Genomic DNA, 19,703 nt, shown 5'->3' with positions numbered 1-19,703 from the left:
CCATTATCCAAAGCGTCACCGAGTTCGACAAGTTGTGGTTCATAGAAGAAGGAGCTTGACCCTTTCGAAGCAGGAGAGTGTCTGATGTCCTGGAGGAGCACTTTGGGGACCGCATTCTGGCTCTGAGGTACCCAGAGGCCATTGGTTCTGGCCTCGATTGGCCGCCATATTGTCTAGATCTGAACACAGGCGACTCCTTCTTCGTGGGGCTATATTAAACACAAGAACTGTGACGAGGAAGGATCTCTAACCCCGTCCACGGTTCAACCAGGATCCTCACAGCCGGAATCTAGTCCTCTACTTGCTAGACCCCCACGGCCACACAGTGGCAGTAACAAAATTTTAACTATCATCAATGTACAGGAATAACCACAAAACCATTGCTGAGCTGAAAACAGCCATTCAGAAGGTCATCGACAGCATTGATGTTCCGACTATTCAGCGGGTCATGCAGAATTTCGCTATTCGTCTGCGCAGCATCATCGCCAATGATGGCAGGCATATCGAAAATTACATAACCTAAATGCGAATATCTGTAGTGACGTTACATTTTTAATAAAGTGTGTGCACGCCTTAATTGTAACTAATTTACGTTTTTTTTTCTTTTACGCTACTGGCCATTAAAATTGCTACACCACGAAGAGGACGTGCTACAGACCCGAAATTTAAGCGACAGGAAGAAGATGCTGTGATATGCAAATGATTAGCTTTTCAGAGCATTCACACGAGGTAGGCGCCGGTGGCAACACCTACAACGTGCTGACATGAGGAAACTTTCCAACAGATTTCTCATACACAAACAGCAGTTGACCGGCGTTGCCTGGTCAAACGTTGTTGTGATGCCTGTGTAAGGAGGAGAAATGCGTACCATCACGTTTCCGACTTTGATAAAGGTTGGATTGTAGCCTACCGCGATTGCGGTTTATCGTATCGCGACATTGCTGCTCGCGTTGGTCGAGATCCAATGAATGTTAGCAGAATTTGGAATCGGTGGGTTCAGGAGGGAAATACGGAACGAACGCAGTGCTCGATCCCAACGACCTCGTATCACTAGCAGTCGAGATGACAGGCATTTTATCAACAAGCGTGTAACGGATCGTTCAGCCACTTCTCGATCCCTGAGTCAACAGACGGGAGCGTTTGCAATACAACAACCATCTGCACGAAGAGTTCGACGACGTTTGCAGTAGCATGGAATATCAGCTCGGAGACCATGGCTGCGGTTACCCTTGACGCTGTATCACAGACAGGAGCGCCTGCGATGGTGTACTCAACGACGAACCTGGGTGCACGAATGGCAAAACGTCATTTTTTCGTATGAATCCAGGTTCTGTTTACAGCATCATGATGGTCGCACCCGTGTTGGCGACATCGCGGTGAACGCACATTGGAAGCGTGTATTCGTCATCGACATACTGGTGTATCACCCGGCGTGATGGTACGGGGTGCCATTGGTTACACGTCTCGATCACTTCTTGTTCTCACTGACGGCACTCTGAGCGGCGGACGTTACATTTCAGATGAGTTACGACCCGTGGCTCCACCCTTCAGGCCTGACGATGTGACCGTGCGTTTCTAGGCGCGTGACCGCTACGGTCGCAGTTTCGAATTCTGCCTCGGGCATGGATGTGAGTGATGTCGTTAGGTTAGTTAGGTTAAAGTAGTTCTAAGTTCTAGGGGACTGATGACCACAGATGTTAACTCCCATACTGCTCAGAGGCATGTGAACCATTTTTTTCTACATTTCATTCGATCCCTGTGAAACCCTACATTTCAACAGGATAATGCACCACCGCATGTCGGAGGTCCTGTACGGGCCTTTCTGGATACAGAAAATGTCCCACTGCTGCCCTGGCCAGCATATTCTCCAGATCTCTCACCAATTGTAAACGTCGCGTCAATGGAGGCCGAGCAACTGGCCCGTCACAATAACGCAGTCACTACTCTTGATGAACTGTGGTATCGTGTAGAATCTGCATGGGCAGCTGTACCTGTACACGGCATCCAAGCTCTGTTTGACTCAATGCCCAGACGTATCAAGGCCGTTATTACGGCCAGAGGTGGTTGTTCTGGATACTGATTTCTCAGGATCTATGCACCCAAATTGCGTGAAAATGTAATCACATGTCAGTTCTAGTATGATATATTTGTCCATCATCTGCATTTCTTCTTGGTGTAGCAATTTTAATGGCCAGTAGTGTACTTCAATAATTGTCACCCTGTAAATAAAGACACACCTCTTTCTCGCTGTTGTACTCACACGGTGTTGTTGTCCTTGAGGAAGGTGTGCAGTTCGCGCTGGATGTCGAACGCGGTGGCGTCGGGCAGCTCGCGCCTGCACAGCACGCCGTCCAGCACGGCCGCCCACACGGCGTCCCAGGCCGCCCGGCCGTCCTTGGCGCCGTCGAGCACGCCGCGGATCCACTGCCGCAGCTCCATGGGGACCGCGCGCAGCTGCAGCTGCCTGCGCAACACCATACTGCTGCTCTCTCTCAGGCTCTGCAACGAATCACCTGGCCGCGTCGCATGACGCTTGCGCTCTTATATACTGGCAGGAGACCGGCGAAGATTCCAAATATCTCCTATCAGTCCGATGCCGATAAATTTATGCACTTATCTATATCTGAAATTCAGAGAGAGATTTTGGGATTTGCTGCAGTGACAGATTTCATGATGGGATGGCATTAGTTGGGTATTTCCAAAGCCAGCTGGATATTAACCGTGAGTAGGAAACCAGTACACGAGGAAGGTACACGCCACTGCCAGTTTGGTTTAATACGTCATAAAACAAAGTAAGGTAAGGAATGCGCAGATTCTCCGAAGAATCGGCGAGTAAAAGAATATACGGAAAATAGTTACACGAGGAGGGACAGTATAATAGGAAATCTGTTAAGGCATCACATAATAACTTCTTTTGTACTAAAAGAAGCTGTAGGGGGAATTCATCCAGCAAATAATCGAGGACGTAGGTTGCAAGTGTTACTCCGAGATGAAGAGGTTTCACAGAAGAGGAATTCGTGGCGGGCCGCAACAAACCAGTCAGAAGACTGATGACGCAAAAAAAAGTCTGTATATTTTATATATACCGGGTCACCAAAAAGTCAGTATAAATTTGAAAACTTAATAAACCACGCAATAATGTAGATAGAGATGTAAAAATTGACACACATTCTTGGAATGACATGGGGGTTTTATTAGAACAAAAAAAAAAGAAACAAAGTTCACAAAATGTTCGACAGATCGCGCTGGACAGCAAAACTGCTACCGTGACGGGTTGAGAGGTACGCTGATATGTTACAGAATCGCATCATCCCCAGCCTGGCTGATAGACACCTGCTGGAACGTACGATGTTTGTGCAGGATGGCGCTCCAGCCCATATTGCTAGACGCGTGAAAGATCTCTTGAGCGCGTTGTTTGGTGATGATCGTGTGCTCGGCCGCCACTTTCGTCATGCTTGGCCTCCCAGGTCCCCAGACCTCCGTCCGTGCGATTATTGGCTTTGGGGTTACCTGAAGTCGTCAGTGTATCGTGATCGACCGACATCTCCAGGGATGGTCGAAGATGACATCCGACGCCAGTGCCTCACCATAACTCCGGACATGCTTTACAGTGCTGTTTACAGCATTACCCTTCGACTACAGCTATTGTTGAGGATTGATGGAGGACATATGAGCATTTCCTGTGAAGAACTTCATCTTTGCTTTGTCTTACTTTGTTAAGCTAATTGTTGCTATTCTGATCAGATCAAGCGCCATCTGCCAGACATTTTTAGAACTTTTGTATTTTTTCGATTCTAATAAAGGCCTATATCATTCCAAGCATGTGTGTCAATTAGTACCTCTCTATCTACATTATTCCGTGATTTATTCAGTTTTCAAATTTATACTGACTTTTTGATCACCCTGTATATCACACAACTTTATATAATTTTTTTCTGCTTGATATAGGGCTATGGCACCATACCAATGGTCAACATTGACGTATAGGATATCCATTAATTACTTTCATAACTTAAGACTTCAATAACTTGCAAACCGTAGTACGCAGATGTGCCCGTGGTGGTCTAGCAGGTAGCAGGTAAAGCTCTAGACTTCGGCCCTAGATCTTTTGTGTTTAGTCCCAGATAACGGTGGGGACCTTTTCTAGTTCCAATCTTTCCAGGATGGCCACAGGTCCACTCCGCGGTGACTTTAATTATTTACGTGTTCCACAGACTATCTGAACGATTCTTACCGAAATGATAGGGAACGATTCAGTTTACATAATATGTATACACGACTAGTGTGTACATTAATGTACCCATTTTTTTAGTCCTGCTCATGCAATTACGCTGTCCTGTGATGTATATGTACAGACTTGAGACCCGAATGAAAATTTATGCAAACTAGTGTCCCTACCTCACGAGGCAGACACATTAACCATCATAGCTTTGCACAATTATACAGTTACACAATTGTATGGACTACGCTAGCAAGCCTCCCCCTCACTTCAAACACGCATTTAGTCCTCACCCCACTTGGCTTTCCCCCTAAACATTGTAGAGGCTCTCCAGTTTTGTTGGAATTGCACCTCAGGAATGCTGATACAGGTTAGTGGTGGTGGTGGTTGTTAGTGTTTAACGTCCCGTCGACAAAGAGGTCATTAGAGACGGAGCGCAAGCTCGGGTTAGGGAAGGATTGGGAAGGAAATCGGCCGTGCCCTTTCAAAGGAACCTTCGCGGCATTTGCCTGAAACGATTTAGGGAAATCACGGAAAACCTAAATCTGGATGGCCGGAGACGGTTCACGTCGTCCTCCCGAATGCGAGTCCAGTGTGCTAACCACTGCGCCACCTCGCTCGGTGTGTTACAGGTTAGGGGAAATACTAAGTGGATTGAGACGTGAATGGGAATGTGGATTGAGGAGGGAGGCGTTCTAGATTTGACTGAGCAGTTGTGCAAAGCCACTGTGCCAAAATGGACATAGTGATTAAGGTACCTACATAAACAGTAGGAGACAAGGGTTCGATTTCTGTCCTTGGCACAAATTTTCATTAGTCGTTTCAGTCTTCATATACACAACATAGATTTATGAGAGGTGCAAAAGTCTTTGGAACCATATACGAGGGTTGGAACATTAATAGTGGCAACTAATTATTTACAGCTTGTACAAAATAAATACGTGTTTCAAAGTTTTACTGGCCTCAAGAGTAGTCACCAGCATTGTGTATAACCCGTTACCAGCGATGTGGAAGCCGTAGGATACTCTTAGCAGTGCTAGTTGTGATTACAGTTCGAGCGGCGCGCCGGCCAACGGTGGCCGAGTGGTTCTAGGCGCTACGGTCTGGAACCGCGCGACCGCTACGGTCGCAGGTTCGAATCCTGCCTCGGGAATGGATGTTTGTGCGAACCTTTCTGAACACTGTGGCGCGCCATTTTTCATTCGGTGTTCATGGCGCAAGTTAATGGCTTTTTTCGAACACCTCATGAATGTCGAAGTGTAATATACACATCTCACTGGAGGCTGATCTCTGCAGCTCTGCAGCTCACTCAATTTCTATTGCCCTACTGATGCACATGGTGAGATTAGCAGCTAATATCTCCCCTATTATAACTGTTGACACAACAATTTCAAACGAGCCTTACTCGGGATTGAACTTGTGACCTCTCACTCAAGGGTTCCAAAAAATGGTTCAAATGGCTCTAAGCACTATGGGACTTAATATCTGAGGTCATCAGTCCCCTAGACTTAGAACTACTTAAACCTAACTAACCTAAGGGTATCACACACATCCATGCCCGAGGTAGGATTCGAACCTGCGACCGTAGCAGCAGCGCGGTTCCTGACTGAAGCGCCTAGAACCGCTCTGCTACAGCAACCGGCACACACAGCGTTGTAGATTGAATACGTCTTTAACAGACAAACACGAGTCCCTGTTGCTTCTCTGTCAAATGGCTCTAAGCTCTATGGGACTTAACATCTGAGGTCATCAGTCCCTTAGACATAGAACTACTTAAAGCTAACTAACCTAAGAACATCACACACATCTATGCCCGAGGCAGGATTCGAACCTGCAACCGTAGCAGCAGCGCGGTTCCGGACTGAAGAGCCTAGAGCCGCTCGGCGACCGCGGCCGACCTCAAGAGGTTCCTTGTCATTCAGTCTCAGTGCTCTGAGGGGGTGTCAGTATTTCAGGCAGCTATACATGCCTCAGTAAATTGAGGCGTGACTTGGGGTGGAAAACGAAAATGGCTTTTATTCAACTTCACATATGCAAACGTAAACTAAATACTGTTAGTGAGAAATCAACTAGTCATTTACTCTCCTTAGTGTCAGAGAAATTACTCCTTGAAAACTGGCGGCTGAGTAATAGAAAGTAGAAACGGGCCTCCGCCTGACAAAGGGCAGTTAAAGTAGCAGCGGCAGCGGCAGCAGCAGCAGAGGCGACTCTGTCACAGAGACGGGCCCAGCTGTTGGCACTGGCAGGCAGCCACGCGCGGGGGCGGCGCTCCGACCACCAACAGACGCCCACGCGGGCGGCGCGGTGCCAGGCTGAGACAACTGCACGCTGCCGGCGTCGGCGAAAGTCATTGCACCAGGTCCGCCATTCTATCCGCTACCCTAGCGCTTGCCCGCAGGGGCTGTTAGTATACTGTTTCATAATCCCTGAGGGTTAACCACTAGTCACGCTAGTATTTTCTGCAAGCGCTATATTCCCTCGGAAATATTAGTATCCTTGTTCGAGCAAGCCAAAACTATTCCACCAGGGGTGCAAGATATGCGGGACGTTCACTAAGTAATACAACACATTTTCTTTTTTTTGGAATCGGGTCGGTTTTATTCAGGATTCCAATTCATATTATTCCTTACTCTCTTGCCTGCAAAATTCAATTTTTCAACATAATCTCCGTTCAATGTGACGGCCTTACGTCACCTTACAGGGAGGGCTGTATGTCTTCATGATTCTACTCTACTGGTGGACGTCGGAACCTGTGACGATGTTCGTCAAAAAATTATTGCTATTAGCCTCATAACGCTCAAGCAATTCCGCGCAAATGGTCGTTCGTTGCTCTTCACGGTCTTCTGCTGGCGATGAAGAACTCAGCGGGCACACACATTTGAGCACCGTGACTGGTAGACGATTATGTTAGCATCACCAATGGAGACGTCCAGTTGTGCAGCGAGGCGTTTCTGATACTTTGATTACATCGAACCAGAGTGTCGAAACGTTCCAATGAGAGCGTCGAAACGTTCCAACTTTGCAGGCGCCACAGCCGTGTGCGGCTGGCAAGTACACGTGACATCGGACAGGATTGCGCTACCTTGTTGCAATGATGACAGACACTTCGCGCAACGGCCCACGGTGCTTTTGTTCTCTGCCAAGTCTCCGTAGATATTCTGCAAGCACCTGTGAGTATCTGCGATGCTCTTGTCTTCCGCCAAAAGAAACTCTTTGACAGCTCTCTGCTTGGAACGCGCCTCCGTTACAGACGCCATTTCGATGGCTACGTGACTTAACATCTGAGGTCATCAGTCCCCTAGAACTTAGAACTACTTAAACCTAACTAACCTAAGGACATCACACACATCCATGCCCGAGGAAGGATTCGAACCTGCGACCGTAGCGATCGCGCGGTTCCGGACTGAAGCGCCTAGAACCGCTCGGCCACACTGGCCGGCTGAAATCTATTAATTCATAATCAATAATTATCTGTCTTTCGGCCAAGAGATGCGTTATTGCGATACATATTTCATCGCCAACTGCAACGGAATTGGCAGAGATCACACTAGGCGGTGTATCCGTTACGAGATTCAAATCGCGGAGGAGATTTTCGGCATATTTAATGGCATTTGTGATATCGCCTTTTGATTCTTCGTTAAGCTCTCCTACTTGTGGATTTTCTTCTTGCTGCACTACTGCACAAACACTAGGTTCTCTCATTTCACAGAATTTTTCTAACACGCGGCACTAGAGAAGCTTTGCGAGCAACTGGCGCTGTAGTTAGATGCGAACATAAAGGAATGCACCTCACATCCTAATTGGCCGCAGCTAGGAGCTGGGCTTCCCATTATGGCTAACAGTATTCGCGGAAGAGGGGGCGATAATGGGCGGAGATCGATTTCAGGTAATACAAGAAGCGACTGTTGTAGGAATACTTGGAACTCCAACTGAGAACCACAAACGGAATGAATGTTTGAGAAAATTAATGACTGAATATATCTTTATAATTTCGCACACCTTACGCTGTTTGTCGATTTTCTTTGACAAAAATTGAAAAATTCGGCCGATTTTGAAAAAAAAAAAAAACCTACACGATCAGAACACAGTACCTCCAGAGCAGTAGCCGTGAACCTTTACCGCTGCGTTACGCTGGCTTGCTCGGAATATATGTAATGTTACGGGTATACAAAGCACGCAATGAACTTCAAAATAATTTTCTTAAAAACCAAGGCCCGTCGCCAAAAAACCGGCTAGCCAGGTACTCAGAGTAAGCACCTCTACGACATATTTGAAGCATATCAAAAACCGGCTAGCCAGGTACTCACAGTAAGCACCTCTACGACATATTTGAAGCATATCAAAAACCGTGGTTTACTGTATGGAGGGTCCACTAGTGAGACGGCCGCTGTGGCCGAGCTGTTCCAGGCGCTTCAGTCCGGAATCGCGCTACTGCTACGGTCGCAGGTTCAAATCCTGCCTCGGGCAGGATGTGGTGTCCTTAGGTTAGTTAGGTTTAAGTAGCGACTGATGACCTCACATGTTGAGTCCCATAGTGCTTAGAGCCTTTTGGACCCAAACACTGACACAAACTGTTTACACAGAAATGGAAAAACTGGTAGAGACCGATCTCGGAGGGATTCGATTTGTTTCCCTAGAAATGTGTGCATACGCGAGGTGATACTGGTCTTACGATGTATACCAGACAACAGACCGAAGAAGGTAAACCTACGCTTGTAGTATTTCTAGATTTCTAGAAAGCTTCTGACAATGTGACTGCAGTACCGTCTGAAATTCTGAGAGTAAAAGTGGTATTAATATAGGGAGTGAAACACTGTGTGCAACTTGTACTGGAACTAGACAAGTTGTAGGAGTCGAAGGACATAAAAGGGGAACAGCGGTACAGACAGAGTTGTTGCTCATCCCCGATCTTAATCAATCTGCACACCAAGTAACAATAAAGGACACCTAGAAGACATTCGGAAAAAACATTAAAGTTCAAAATGAAATAACGCTTCAATGTACGCCGATGTCCGTGTAATACTGGCAGAGGCGGTAAAGCGCTTGAAAAAGCAGTTGGAGGGAACGGGTAGTATCTTGAAAACATCTTAGAAGATGAACACCAGTCAAAGAAGGGTATTTGAACGTAGTTGAATTAAATCAGGGGATATTGAAGGTATTAAATTAGGAAATGAGACACTAAAATTAGAAGATGATTTTTTTTTTTTTGCGCTGCAGAACAACTGATTATGGACCAACGACAGACGACAAAAAAGCAAACTGGCAACAGAAAGGAAACAAAAGTGAAAAGTGGACAACATACAGTACAGACAAGATGGAAACGAAGAAGAAGAGAATAGAAGGTTCTGCTATGTGGTGTTGCAAAATGAAGGTGAATATTAGATAGATAGATCTCGATTCAGCTCATCTTCCAAGTACTTTGCCGCCCTTGACAGAATTACGAGATCATCGGCAAACTCTGAAATGTTCATTTCTTTTCTCTGAACTTAAATGCCTCTTCTAAGTTTCCTCCTGATTTCCTTTATTGTTACTCAATGTAAGATTCATTAACATCGAGGATAATGCTCTAACACTATCTCAACCACAGCTCCCCTTTCAGGTGCTGCGACTCTTGAAACTTCAGTCTAGTTCCTGTACACGTAATGCATAATCTTTCTCTCCTTGTATTTTGTCGCTTTTACTTTCAGAATTTGCTTATTGGGGGTACGAATTTATGGCACATACTGACTAAAAGAAAAAGTCCGTTGATAGGACACAGCATAAGGTATGACGGAATCTCAGTTTAGTAATGGAAGGACGCTCGAGAGGTAAAAATTGTCGAGACAGTTCGAGCTCTAATACAGGCCTCAGGAGTTATGTCGAGATGAACAGGCTTGGGCTCGATAGAGTATCGTGGAGAGATGGTTCAAACGAGTCCTCGGACTGCAAACGACAACAGTAGCGACAATGACACAAAGAGTTTGCAATCTGTGGATAGACACAGGACGACAATAAAGAAATTGCTACGGTGGCACCAGTATTTCCGGAGAGTACAAGTTGACGTTAAGGCGTTCCTGACAAGTCAAAAAAATGGCTCTGAGCACTATGGGACTCAACTGCTGTGGTCATTAGTCCCCTAGAACTTAGAACTACTTAAACCTAACTAACCTAAGGACATCACACACATCCATGCCCGAGGCAGGATTCGAACCTGCGACCGTAGCAGTCCCACGGTTCCGGACTGCGCGCCTAGAACCGCGAGACCACCGCGGCCGGCCCTGACAAGTCACTAAGGATTATATCCATGACTGACAGGACCTGATGAATACGTGTTCATGTTACATTCCTGTAAATTACTGAAAGGTTGTTTATGAAGTCTACATCACTGAGCTGGTTTGCATATGTAACAGATTCCTGATTAGTTTAGGCCTCTGGTAATGTCTCCAGCAATACACGAGGAGAGTCTGCCACACATATACCAAATTGCCAGGTGTCAGCAAAAATGCCAGCAATATTTGTACCCTGTTTTTTATTTGAGCCTCATGACAGATAAAGCAACAATGTCAAAATTGAAATTTCCTGGCAGGTTAAAACTGTGTGCGAGGCCGAGACTCGAACTCGTGACCTTTGCCTTTCGCGGGCAAGTGCTCTACCATCTAAGTAACCCAAGCACGACTCACACCCCATAGTCACAGCTTTACTTCTGCTAGTACCTCGTCTCCTACCTTCCAAACTTTACAGAAGCTCTCCTGCGAACCTTGTAGAACTAGCACTCTTGAAAGAAAGAATATTGCGGAGACGTGGCCTAGCCACAGCCTGGGGGATGTTTCCAGAATGAGATTTTCTCTCTGCAGCGGGCAAGTGCTCTATCATCTGAGCTACCCGAGCACGACTCACGCCCTGTCCTCATAGCTTTACTTCTGCCAGTTCAAATGGCTCTGAGCACTGTGGGACTTAACATCTATGGTTATCATTCCCCTAGAACTTAGAACTACTTAAACCTAACTAAACTAAGGACATCACACAACACCCAGTCATCACGAGGCAGAGAAAATCTCATTCTGGAAACATGTAGTTAAGTCATGTATCCGCAATATCCTTTTTCCGGATTGCTAGTTCTGCAAGGTTCCAGGAGAGCTTCTGTAAAGTTTGGAAGGTAGGAGATAAGGTATTGGGAGAAGCAGAGCTGTGAAGAGGGAGCATGAGTCATGCTTGGGTAGCTCAGATGATAGAGCACTTGCCCGCGAAAGGCAAAGTTACCGAGTTCGAGTCTCGGCCGGGCACACAGTTTTAATCTGCCAGGAAGTTTCATATAAGCGCACACTCCGCTGCAGAGTGAAAATCTCATTGTGTCAAAATTATTTTGTATCAACGCAAAAAATAGCGCTACTTCAAGAGACCTGTCGGTATAGCATGAGCCCACGTATCATCTTCTGTCGTGCGTTTGGAGCAACATATACATTGTACAAGACACGATACAGTGTGTGACGAAGGGTTCTTTTACCTCTACAGTACAAAGTTTCTTCACCACAATGATCGATAAGTTCCTCACACACGGGGTGGTTATAATCGAACCTTCGCTACTTGAGCGGGCGTCCATGAAAAACGGCTGATCGTAGGATTATGAAACTTAGTAGGAACATTTGTAAGGATATGTAGGTGAGAAATAATGACTAAATCATTCAAAGAAACACATTTTAAATTCCACGCGAGAGGTGGTAACAGTTAATTGCTTACAATGTTCTGAATTACAAACACTTTCAATATGATGGCCATCTGCATCCACGACAGCCAGGTGCCCCACTAGAGATGTCATTTCAGAGTTGTTTGCAGTACTTTTCGGACAGTGGGCCATGGAATGCTCAGCTGTCGTGACACAGCTGGTACACTGCTTGAAGATCACACATTACATCCAGCGTTCTCATCCATGGCAACAGAAACTTCTTCAACAATTTGTGTCTCCATTGGCTGTCAGTCACTCTAAGGAAAAATTACCAAATTGTCAGTTAATTCGAACTTCAGAATCATGTTCTTCAACTCCGGTGCGGAAAGAAGACTTCTCCGTGTCCCTTAATACGTCTCTAGCGGTTCTAGGCGCTCAGTCCGGAACCGCGCGACTGCTGCGGTCGCAGATTCGAATCCTGCCTCGGTCATGGATGTGTGTGATGTCCTTAGGTTAGTTAGGTTTAAGTAGTTCTAAGTTCTAGGGGACTGATGACCACAGCAGTTAAGTCCCATAGTGCTCAGAGCCATTTTGAACCTTAATACGTCGACACTCGCTTAGAGGAGCAATACTATTGCTGTTTTGATGAAACAGTTTTACGGACAAAGCCCTGCCCACATTGTCCGAGACGCATGTTGACTGCCTGCAATTGTAATGCACACCGATTACTGTGTTTCAGCCCTACGTCGCCGTACCACTACAGTCGCCTAATGGTAAGTCATGGCACTAACACTACGAATAAAAGCAAATCCTGCAGCGCACAATCTGCTCATCATTCCTATAAAGATGGGCACCCGTACGGTGAGTAGTTTTTCGTCTACATTGGCTCAGGGAACGGAAGTTCAATTAATGACTATTTCACTTCAAGAAAAGTTCATTCTTCGAATGCTACAACAGTTACTGTCAACATCGAACAGTGTTCTAAAGCGATTAATGCTCGTAAATCACGGGAGGGGGGGGGGGGGAGAGGAGGGGGGGGGGGACACTACTTCGTGTTATTTAGACGTGCATCGTTTCACATATACCTGAGAAATAATGGTCACTGTCAGGCATCCAAACACATATAACACTTGATTTTCACAATGTAGAGAGGTTTTTATTACTAAATGTGAATCCCTCTAAGCAGGGTGGCACACTGAAGTCTCTTGCAGTTTGCTTTTGCATTTTTACAAGCATTTTTAAAAGGAGCAGAACTGTAGTCGTCTAACATACTGCATCTGTTTCGCTGTACAGCGCATCTACGTGCACACACTACGAATTCAACATGTGTGTTACGCTCTTAGTCACTGTACATGGTTTTCCGCAATTTATAGTACGCCGAAGGGTACGTAATGTTTTGTACGCGTAGTGTTCTGAACTCTCAGAGGCCTATCAACCGAGATACTGAAACAACTAATTTTATAATGGATTCGTATACTTTTCACAGCTTTATTCAGTAGGTCTAGGAAAGTCAGTTACAGTGATATAGCATTCGTTAGTATTGACGTTGAAATCTTTGTCAAGAAGATTGGAAAGGAGTACGGCCAGAGTCGGTTGTTGCGGTATGAACACCACCAAGCATAGCTCTCATGCCAGGCCCCGTCATTATATGCAGCAAGACAGGCCTACATATACAGGGTGTTTCAAAAATGACCGGTATATTTGAAACGGCAATACAAACTAAACGAGCAGCGATAGAAATACACCGTTTGTTGCAATATGCTTGGGACAACAGTACATTTTCAGGCAGACAAACTTACGAAATTACAGTAGTTACAATTGTCAACAACAGATGGCGCTGCGGTCTGGGAAACTCTATAGTACGATATTTTCCACATATCCACCATGCGTAGCAATAATATGGCGTAGTCTCTGAATGAAATTACCCGAAACCTTTGACAACGTGTCTAGCGGAATGGCTTCACATGCAGATGAGATGTACTGCTTCAGCTGTTCAATTGTTTCTGGATTCTGGCGGTACACCTGGTCTTTCAAGTGTCCCCACAGAAAGAAGTCACAGGAGTTCATGTCTGGCGAATAGGGAGGCCAATCCACGCCGCCTCCTGTATGTTTCGGATAGCCCAAAGCAATCACACGATCATCGAAATATTCATTCAGGAAATTAAAGACGTCGGCCGTGCGATGTGGCCGGGCACCATCTTGCATAAACCACGAGGTGTTCGCAGTGTCGTCTAAGGCAGTTTGTACCGCCAGAAATTCACGAAGAATGTCCAGATAGCATGATGCAGTAATCGTTTCGGATCTGAAAAATGGGCCAATGATTCCTTTGGAAGAAATGGCGGCCCAGACCAGTACTTTTTGAGGATGCAGGGACGATGGGACTGCAACATGGGGCTTTTCGGTTCCCCATATGCGTGAGTTCTGTTTATTGACGAAGCCGTCCAGGTAAAAATAAGCTTCGTCAGTAAACCAAATGCTGCCCACATGCATATCGCCATCATCAATCCTGTGCACTATATCGTTAGCGAATGTCTCTCGTGCAGCAATGCTAGCGGCGCTGAGGGGTTGCTGCGTTTGAATTTTGTATGGATAGAGGTGTAAACTCTGGCGCATGAGACGATACGTGGACGTTGGCGTCATTTGGAAAATGGAAACCCGTGGCCGATGTTGGATCACCTGCTGCACTAGCTGCGCGCTGCCCTCTGTGGTTGCCGTACGCGGTCGCCCTACCTTTCCAGCACGTTCATCCGTCACGTTCCCAGTCCGTTGAAATTTTTCAAACAGATCCTTTATTGTATCGCTTTTCGGTCCTTTGGTTACATTAAACCTCCGTTGAAAACTTCGTCTTGTTGCAACAACACTGTGTTCTAGGCGGTGGAATTCCAACACCAGAAAAATCCTCTGTTCTAAGGAATAAACCATGTTGTCCACAGCACACTTGTACGTTGTGAACAGCACACGCTTACAGCAGAAAGACGACGTACAGAATGGCGCACCCACAGGCTGCGTTGTCTCCTATATCTTTCACATCACTTGCAGCGCCATCTGTTGTTGAAAATTGTAACTACTGTAATTTCGAAAGTTTGTCCGCCTGAAAATGTACTGTTGTGCCAAGCATATTGCAACAAACGGTGTATTTCTATCGCTGCTCGTTTAGTTTTTATTGCCGTTTCAAATATACCGGTCATTTTTGAAACACCCTGTACGTCTACATCTGCATCGATACTCTGCAAATCACACTCAAGTGCCTGGCAGATGGTTCATCGAACCTCCTTCATCGTCATTCTGTATTTCACTTCCGAACGGTGCGCGGAAGAAACGAACACCTATATATCTCTCCGCGTGGCCTCTAATTTCCCTCATTTTATTTTGATGATCCTTTCTTTCTACGCAGATCGGCGTCAGCAAAATATTTTCGCATTCGAAGGAGAATGTTGGTGATTGAAATTTCGTGCCAAGATCCCGCAGCAACGAGAAACGCCTTTGTTTTAATGATGCCCACCCAAAATCCTGTGTCATGTCCGTAACACTCTCTCCCTATTTCTGCTCTTCTTTTAACTTTCTCGGTATAGTTAGTTAATCCTGTCTGGTAAGGGTCCCACACTGCGCAGCAGTGCTCTAAAAGACGACGAACAAGAGTAGTGTAGGCAATCTCTTTAGCAGATCTACTGCATCTTCTAAGCTTTCAGCCAAAAATCGAAGTCTTTGGTTCGCCTTCCCCACAAAATTCTCTCTGTGTTCTTTCCAGTGTAAGGTGTTCGTAATTGTAATTCCTAGTTACGGCTAATAATGGAAGCAAGGCTAAAGAAAAATCAAGACACGTTCATAGGATTTGTCGACCTGGAAAAAGCGTTCGACAATATAAAATGGTGCAAGCTGTTTAAGGTTCTGAAAAAAGTAGGGGTAAGCTAAAGGGAGAGACGGGTCATATACAATATGTACAACAACCAAGAGGGAATAATAAGAGTGGACGATCAAGAGTGAAGTGCTCGTATTAAGAAGGGAGTAAGACAAGGCTGTAGCCTTTCGCCCCTACTCTTCAATCTGTACATCGAGGAAGCAGTGATGGAAATAAAAGAAAGGTTCAGGAGTGGAATTAAAATACAAGGTGAAAAGATATCAATGATACGATTCGCTGATGACATTGCTATCCTGAGTGAAAGTGAAGAAGAATTAAATGATCTGCTGAACGGAATGAACAGTCTAATGAGTACACAGTATGGTTTGAGAGTAAATCGGAGAAAGACGAAGGTAATGAGAAGTAGTAGAAATGAGAACAGCGAGAAACTTAACATCAGGATTGATGGTCACAAAGTCAATGAAGTTAAGGAATTCTGCTACCTAGGCAGTAAAATAACCAATGACGGACGGAGAAAGGAGGACATCAAAAGCAGACTCGCTATGGCAAAAAAGGCATTTCTGGCCAAGAGAAGTCTACCTATATCAAATACCGGCCTTAATTTGAGGAAGAAATTTCTGAGGATGTACGTCTGGAGTACAGCATTGTATGGTAGTGAAACATGGACTGTGGGAAAACCGGAACAGAAGAGAATCGAAGCATTTGAGATATGGTGCTATAGACGAATGTTGAAAATTATGTTGACTGATAAGGTAAGGAATGAGGAGGTTCTACGCAAAATCGGAGAGGAAAGGAATATGTGAAAAACACTGATAAGGAGAAGGGACAGGATGATAGGACATCTGCTTAGACATGAGGGAATGACTTCCATGGTACTAGAGGGAGCCGTAGAGGGCAAAAACTGTAGAGGAAGACAGAGATTGGAATACGTCAAGCAAATAATTGAGGACGTAGGTTGCAAGTGCTACTCTGAGATGAAGAGGTTAGCACAGGAAAGGAATTCGTGGCGGGCCGCATCAAACCAGTCAGTAGACTGATGACCAAAACAACAACAGTTATTCAATTGAATTTATGGCCTTTAGTTTGAGTGGTTTATTGTGTAACCGAGGTTTGGCGCATTCCTTTTTTGCACTCATTTGGATGACCTCAGACTTTTCATTATTTAGGTTGGTGCGTAAGTCGTTAGTGTTTTTCCGTAAGTTTAATAAACACAACAGATACGCATAAGAGAAACTTTATTCACCGATAATAAATTCCCCTTCACTATTTACAACCGTGTGCCAATGCGAGTGTAGAAATCACGTGGTTTTGAGGCGAAGTAGTTAGCGAGTCTTGTTCGGAGCGCATTTTCATCCGGGAAGGAAGTTCCTTGAAGGTTGTTTGACAGAGAGCGGCGTAGGTGAAAATCTGAGGACGCAAAATCAGGTGAATAAAGTGGCTGTGGAATGACTTCCCAGACCAACTCCTGTATAGTGGTTTTTGTCAGTCTAACAGAATGCGGGCGGGAATCATCGCAACAGTTCATGCAGTCTTCCTGGTTACTGTTCTTCGCTTGCGTCTGCAAGACGTCTCAGTTGTTGGCAGTGAATATCAGTAGTCAGAGTTACAGCTCAGGGATGCAGTTGGTAGCACGCCATACCGCCACTGTTCCACCAGATGGATAACATTGTCGTATGTGGATGTGTGCAGACCATTGTATTTGCTGCTTTGTTGGCTTCAACCTTGCCTTTCTTTTCCCTATGTTAGCATAAAGACAGCGTTTATCGTGACCAGTATAATTACAGGATAGGAATGCTCGGTGTTGTTCGGAATCCGCTGATTTTTGTGATTTAGCATGTTGGACCCATAAATCTGATTTTTGAACCTTCCCCATTGCACGCAAATGCCTCACGATAGTGGAATGATCACATTTCATCACATTTGTCTGTTCTTGAGACCGCATTAGTGTTTCTAAACGATGTTCATCATACGCGGGCGGTCTTCCTGAACGCTGAGAGTCACTAATGCCAAAACGATCCTTCTTAAAACGAAAAATTTTCTTGCCGTGCTCTGTCCATTGACACTATCTTCATACACGGCGCAAATACTCCTGCCTGTCTCCGCTGCATTCTCCCCGCTATTGAACTCAAACCCATAGCGACCAGAATACCAACATGCAAAAGAAAAAAGCTATGAACTTAATATTCTAGGTTCTGGTGCATCAGATGCGGCCTGAGAAAGGTATTTCAAATGTGCGTACGTTTCTAGGTTTTTTAGGAAACGAGTGCAGTTTCATCAGCTACCATTTCGACAGCATTTGTTTGACATTCGCCATACTGAAGCAACACGTAGAGCTTCACTGAAGTGGTTTATATGTCTACATGCAAGAAATGTTAAATCAGATATGACCTGTGGACAGTCAACGTAGTTTGTGTTAGTTCTGGAGTACGGACAGACATAACACAGTCGAAAGACGTGATACAGTAACATAGCTTCGCATGAGCGTGTTAACAATACAAAAGCTGAATTCGCCCTACTTCCTTTTGAATTTCAGAATATTTCTGGGATTCTTTTGCGAAGTGTTTCTAACTCTGAATTAACAAGCACTATATCACCATACTCTTTTTTTGAAGTGCTTTCGCATGCCGTTATAAATATGTCGTTCTATTTAAAAATGATACTTGCTTCAGTATCTTCATCGACACAAGTATTAAGATTCTGTATTAAATGCCCTTAGCGTACTACTATTTGCCAGAAACCTCGGTTAGACCTCTGGAACCGTTCACGAAATAAAAGGGGTGTTACGTCTTACGTGACTCACCCTTTGTCACGGACCTGTAGATCGTACTTTTTAACGCGGAATTTCCAAGATTATCTTGAAACAAGGCCTTGAAGTAAACTCACTTGAGCACGAAAAGGTGAAAATCACTGACTGAGCTGTGTGCACTATGTGGCTGGTTGGACTCATTGTTGGATTATTCGCTTGTGTAGTGTTGGCCAGTCGGATGTGTACAGCTTGTGGCGTTGGGCAATTGGAGGTGAGCCGCCAGCAGTGGTGGATGTGGAGAGAGAGATGCCAGAGTTTTGAGAGGTTACTATAAGCAGACGATCTGAATGTGTGTCCGCCAGAAAAAGGAAATTTGTAAAGATGGATGTCATGAATTGATGCGAATACAGGGTGGCCCATTGATAGTGACCGGGCCAAATATATCACGAAATAACCATTAAAAGAAAAAACTACAAAGAACGAAACTCGTCTAGCTTGAAGGGGGAAACCAGATGGCGAATTGATTAGCCCGATAGATGGCGCTACAATAGGTCGAACGGATGTCAACTGCGGTTTTTTTTAAAGGAACCCCCATTTTTATTACATATTCGTGTAGTACTTAAAGAAATATGGATGTTTTAGTTGGACCACTTTTTTTCGCTTTGTGATAGATGGCGCTGTAATAGTCACAAACGTATAAGTACTTGGTATCACGTAACATTCCGCCAGTGCGGACGCTATTTGCTTCGTGATACATTACCCGTGTTAAAATGAACCGTTTACCAACTGCGGAAAAGGTCGATATCGTGTTGATGTATGGCTATTGTGATAAAATGCCCAACGGGTGTGTGCTATGTATGCTGCTCTGTATCCTGGACCACACCATACAAGTGTCCTCACCGTTCGCCGGATAGTTACACTATTTAAAGTAACAGGAAGTGTTCAGACACATGTGAAACGTCAACCACGACCTGCAACAAATGATGATGCCCAAGTAGGTATTTCAGCTGTTGTCGCGGCTAATGCGCTCATCAGTAGCAGACAAATGGCGCGAGAATCGGGAATCTCAAAAACGTCGGTGTTGAGAACGCTACATCAACATCGATTGCACCCGTACCATATTTCTATGCACCAGGAATTGCATGGCGACGACGTTGAACGTCGTGTACAGTTCTGCCACTGGGCACAAGAGACATTACGGGACCATGACAGATTTTTTGCACGCGTTCTATTTAGC

General features: G+C 45.2%; 1 protein-coding gene across 2 annotated transcripts in view; it reads right to left on the bottom strand.

Annotated features, from left to right (window-relative positions):
- Positions 1-19,703, bottom strand: part of LOC126278510 (uncharacterized) — a 78,452-nt gene that overhangs the window by 56,219 nt on the left and 2,530 nt on the right. Inside the window, exon 2 of one of the 2 annotated variants that reach the window (XM_049978686.1) lies at positions 2,261-2,464. In XM_049978686.1, coding sequence (XP_049834643.1) covers positions 2,261-2,439 — 179 coding nt within the window. In that variant the 5' untranslated portion in view covers positions 2,440-2,464. Of the gene's footprint in view, positions 1-2,260; positions 2,624-19,703 lie in introns of both variants that reach the window. The other variant, XM_049978679.1, reaches the window with a different exon arrangement.

Source organism: Schistocerca gregaria, chromosome 1, assembly GCF_023897955.1.
Source record: "Schistocerca gregaria isolate iqSchGreg1 chromosome 1, iqSchGreg1.2, whole genome shotgun sequence".
Lineage (NCBI taxonomy): Eukaryota > Metazoa > Arthropoda > Insecta > Orthoptera > Acrididae > Schistocerca > Schistocerca gregaria.
This window is presented reverse-complemented; position numbering and strand designations above follow the sequence as displayed.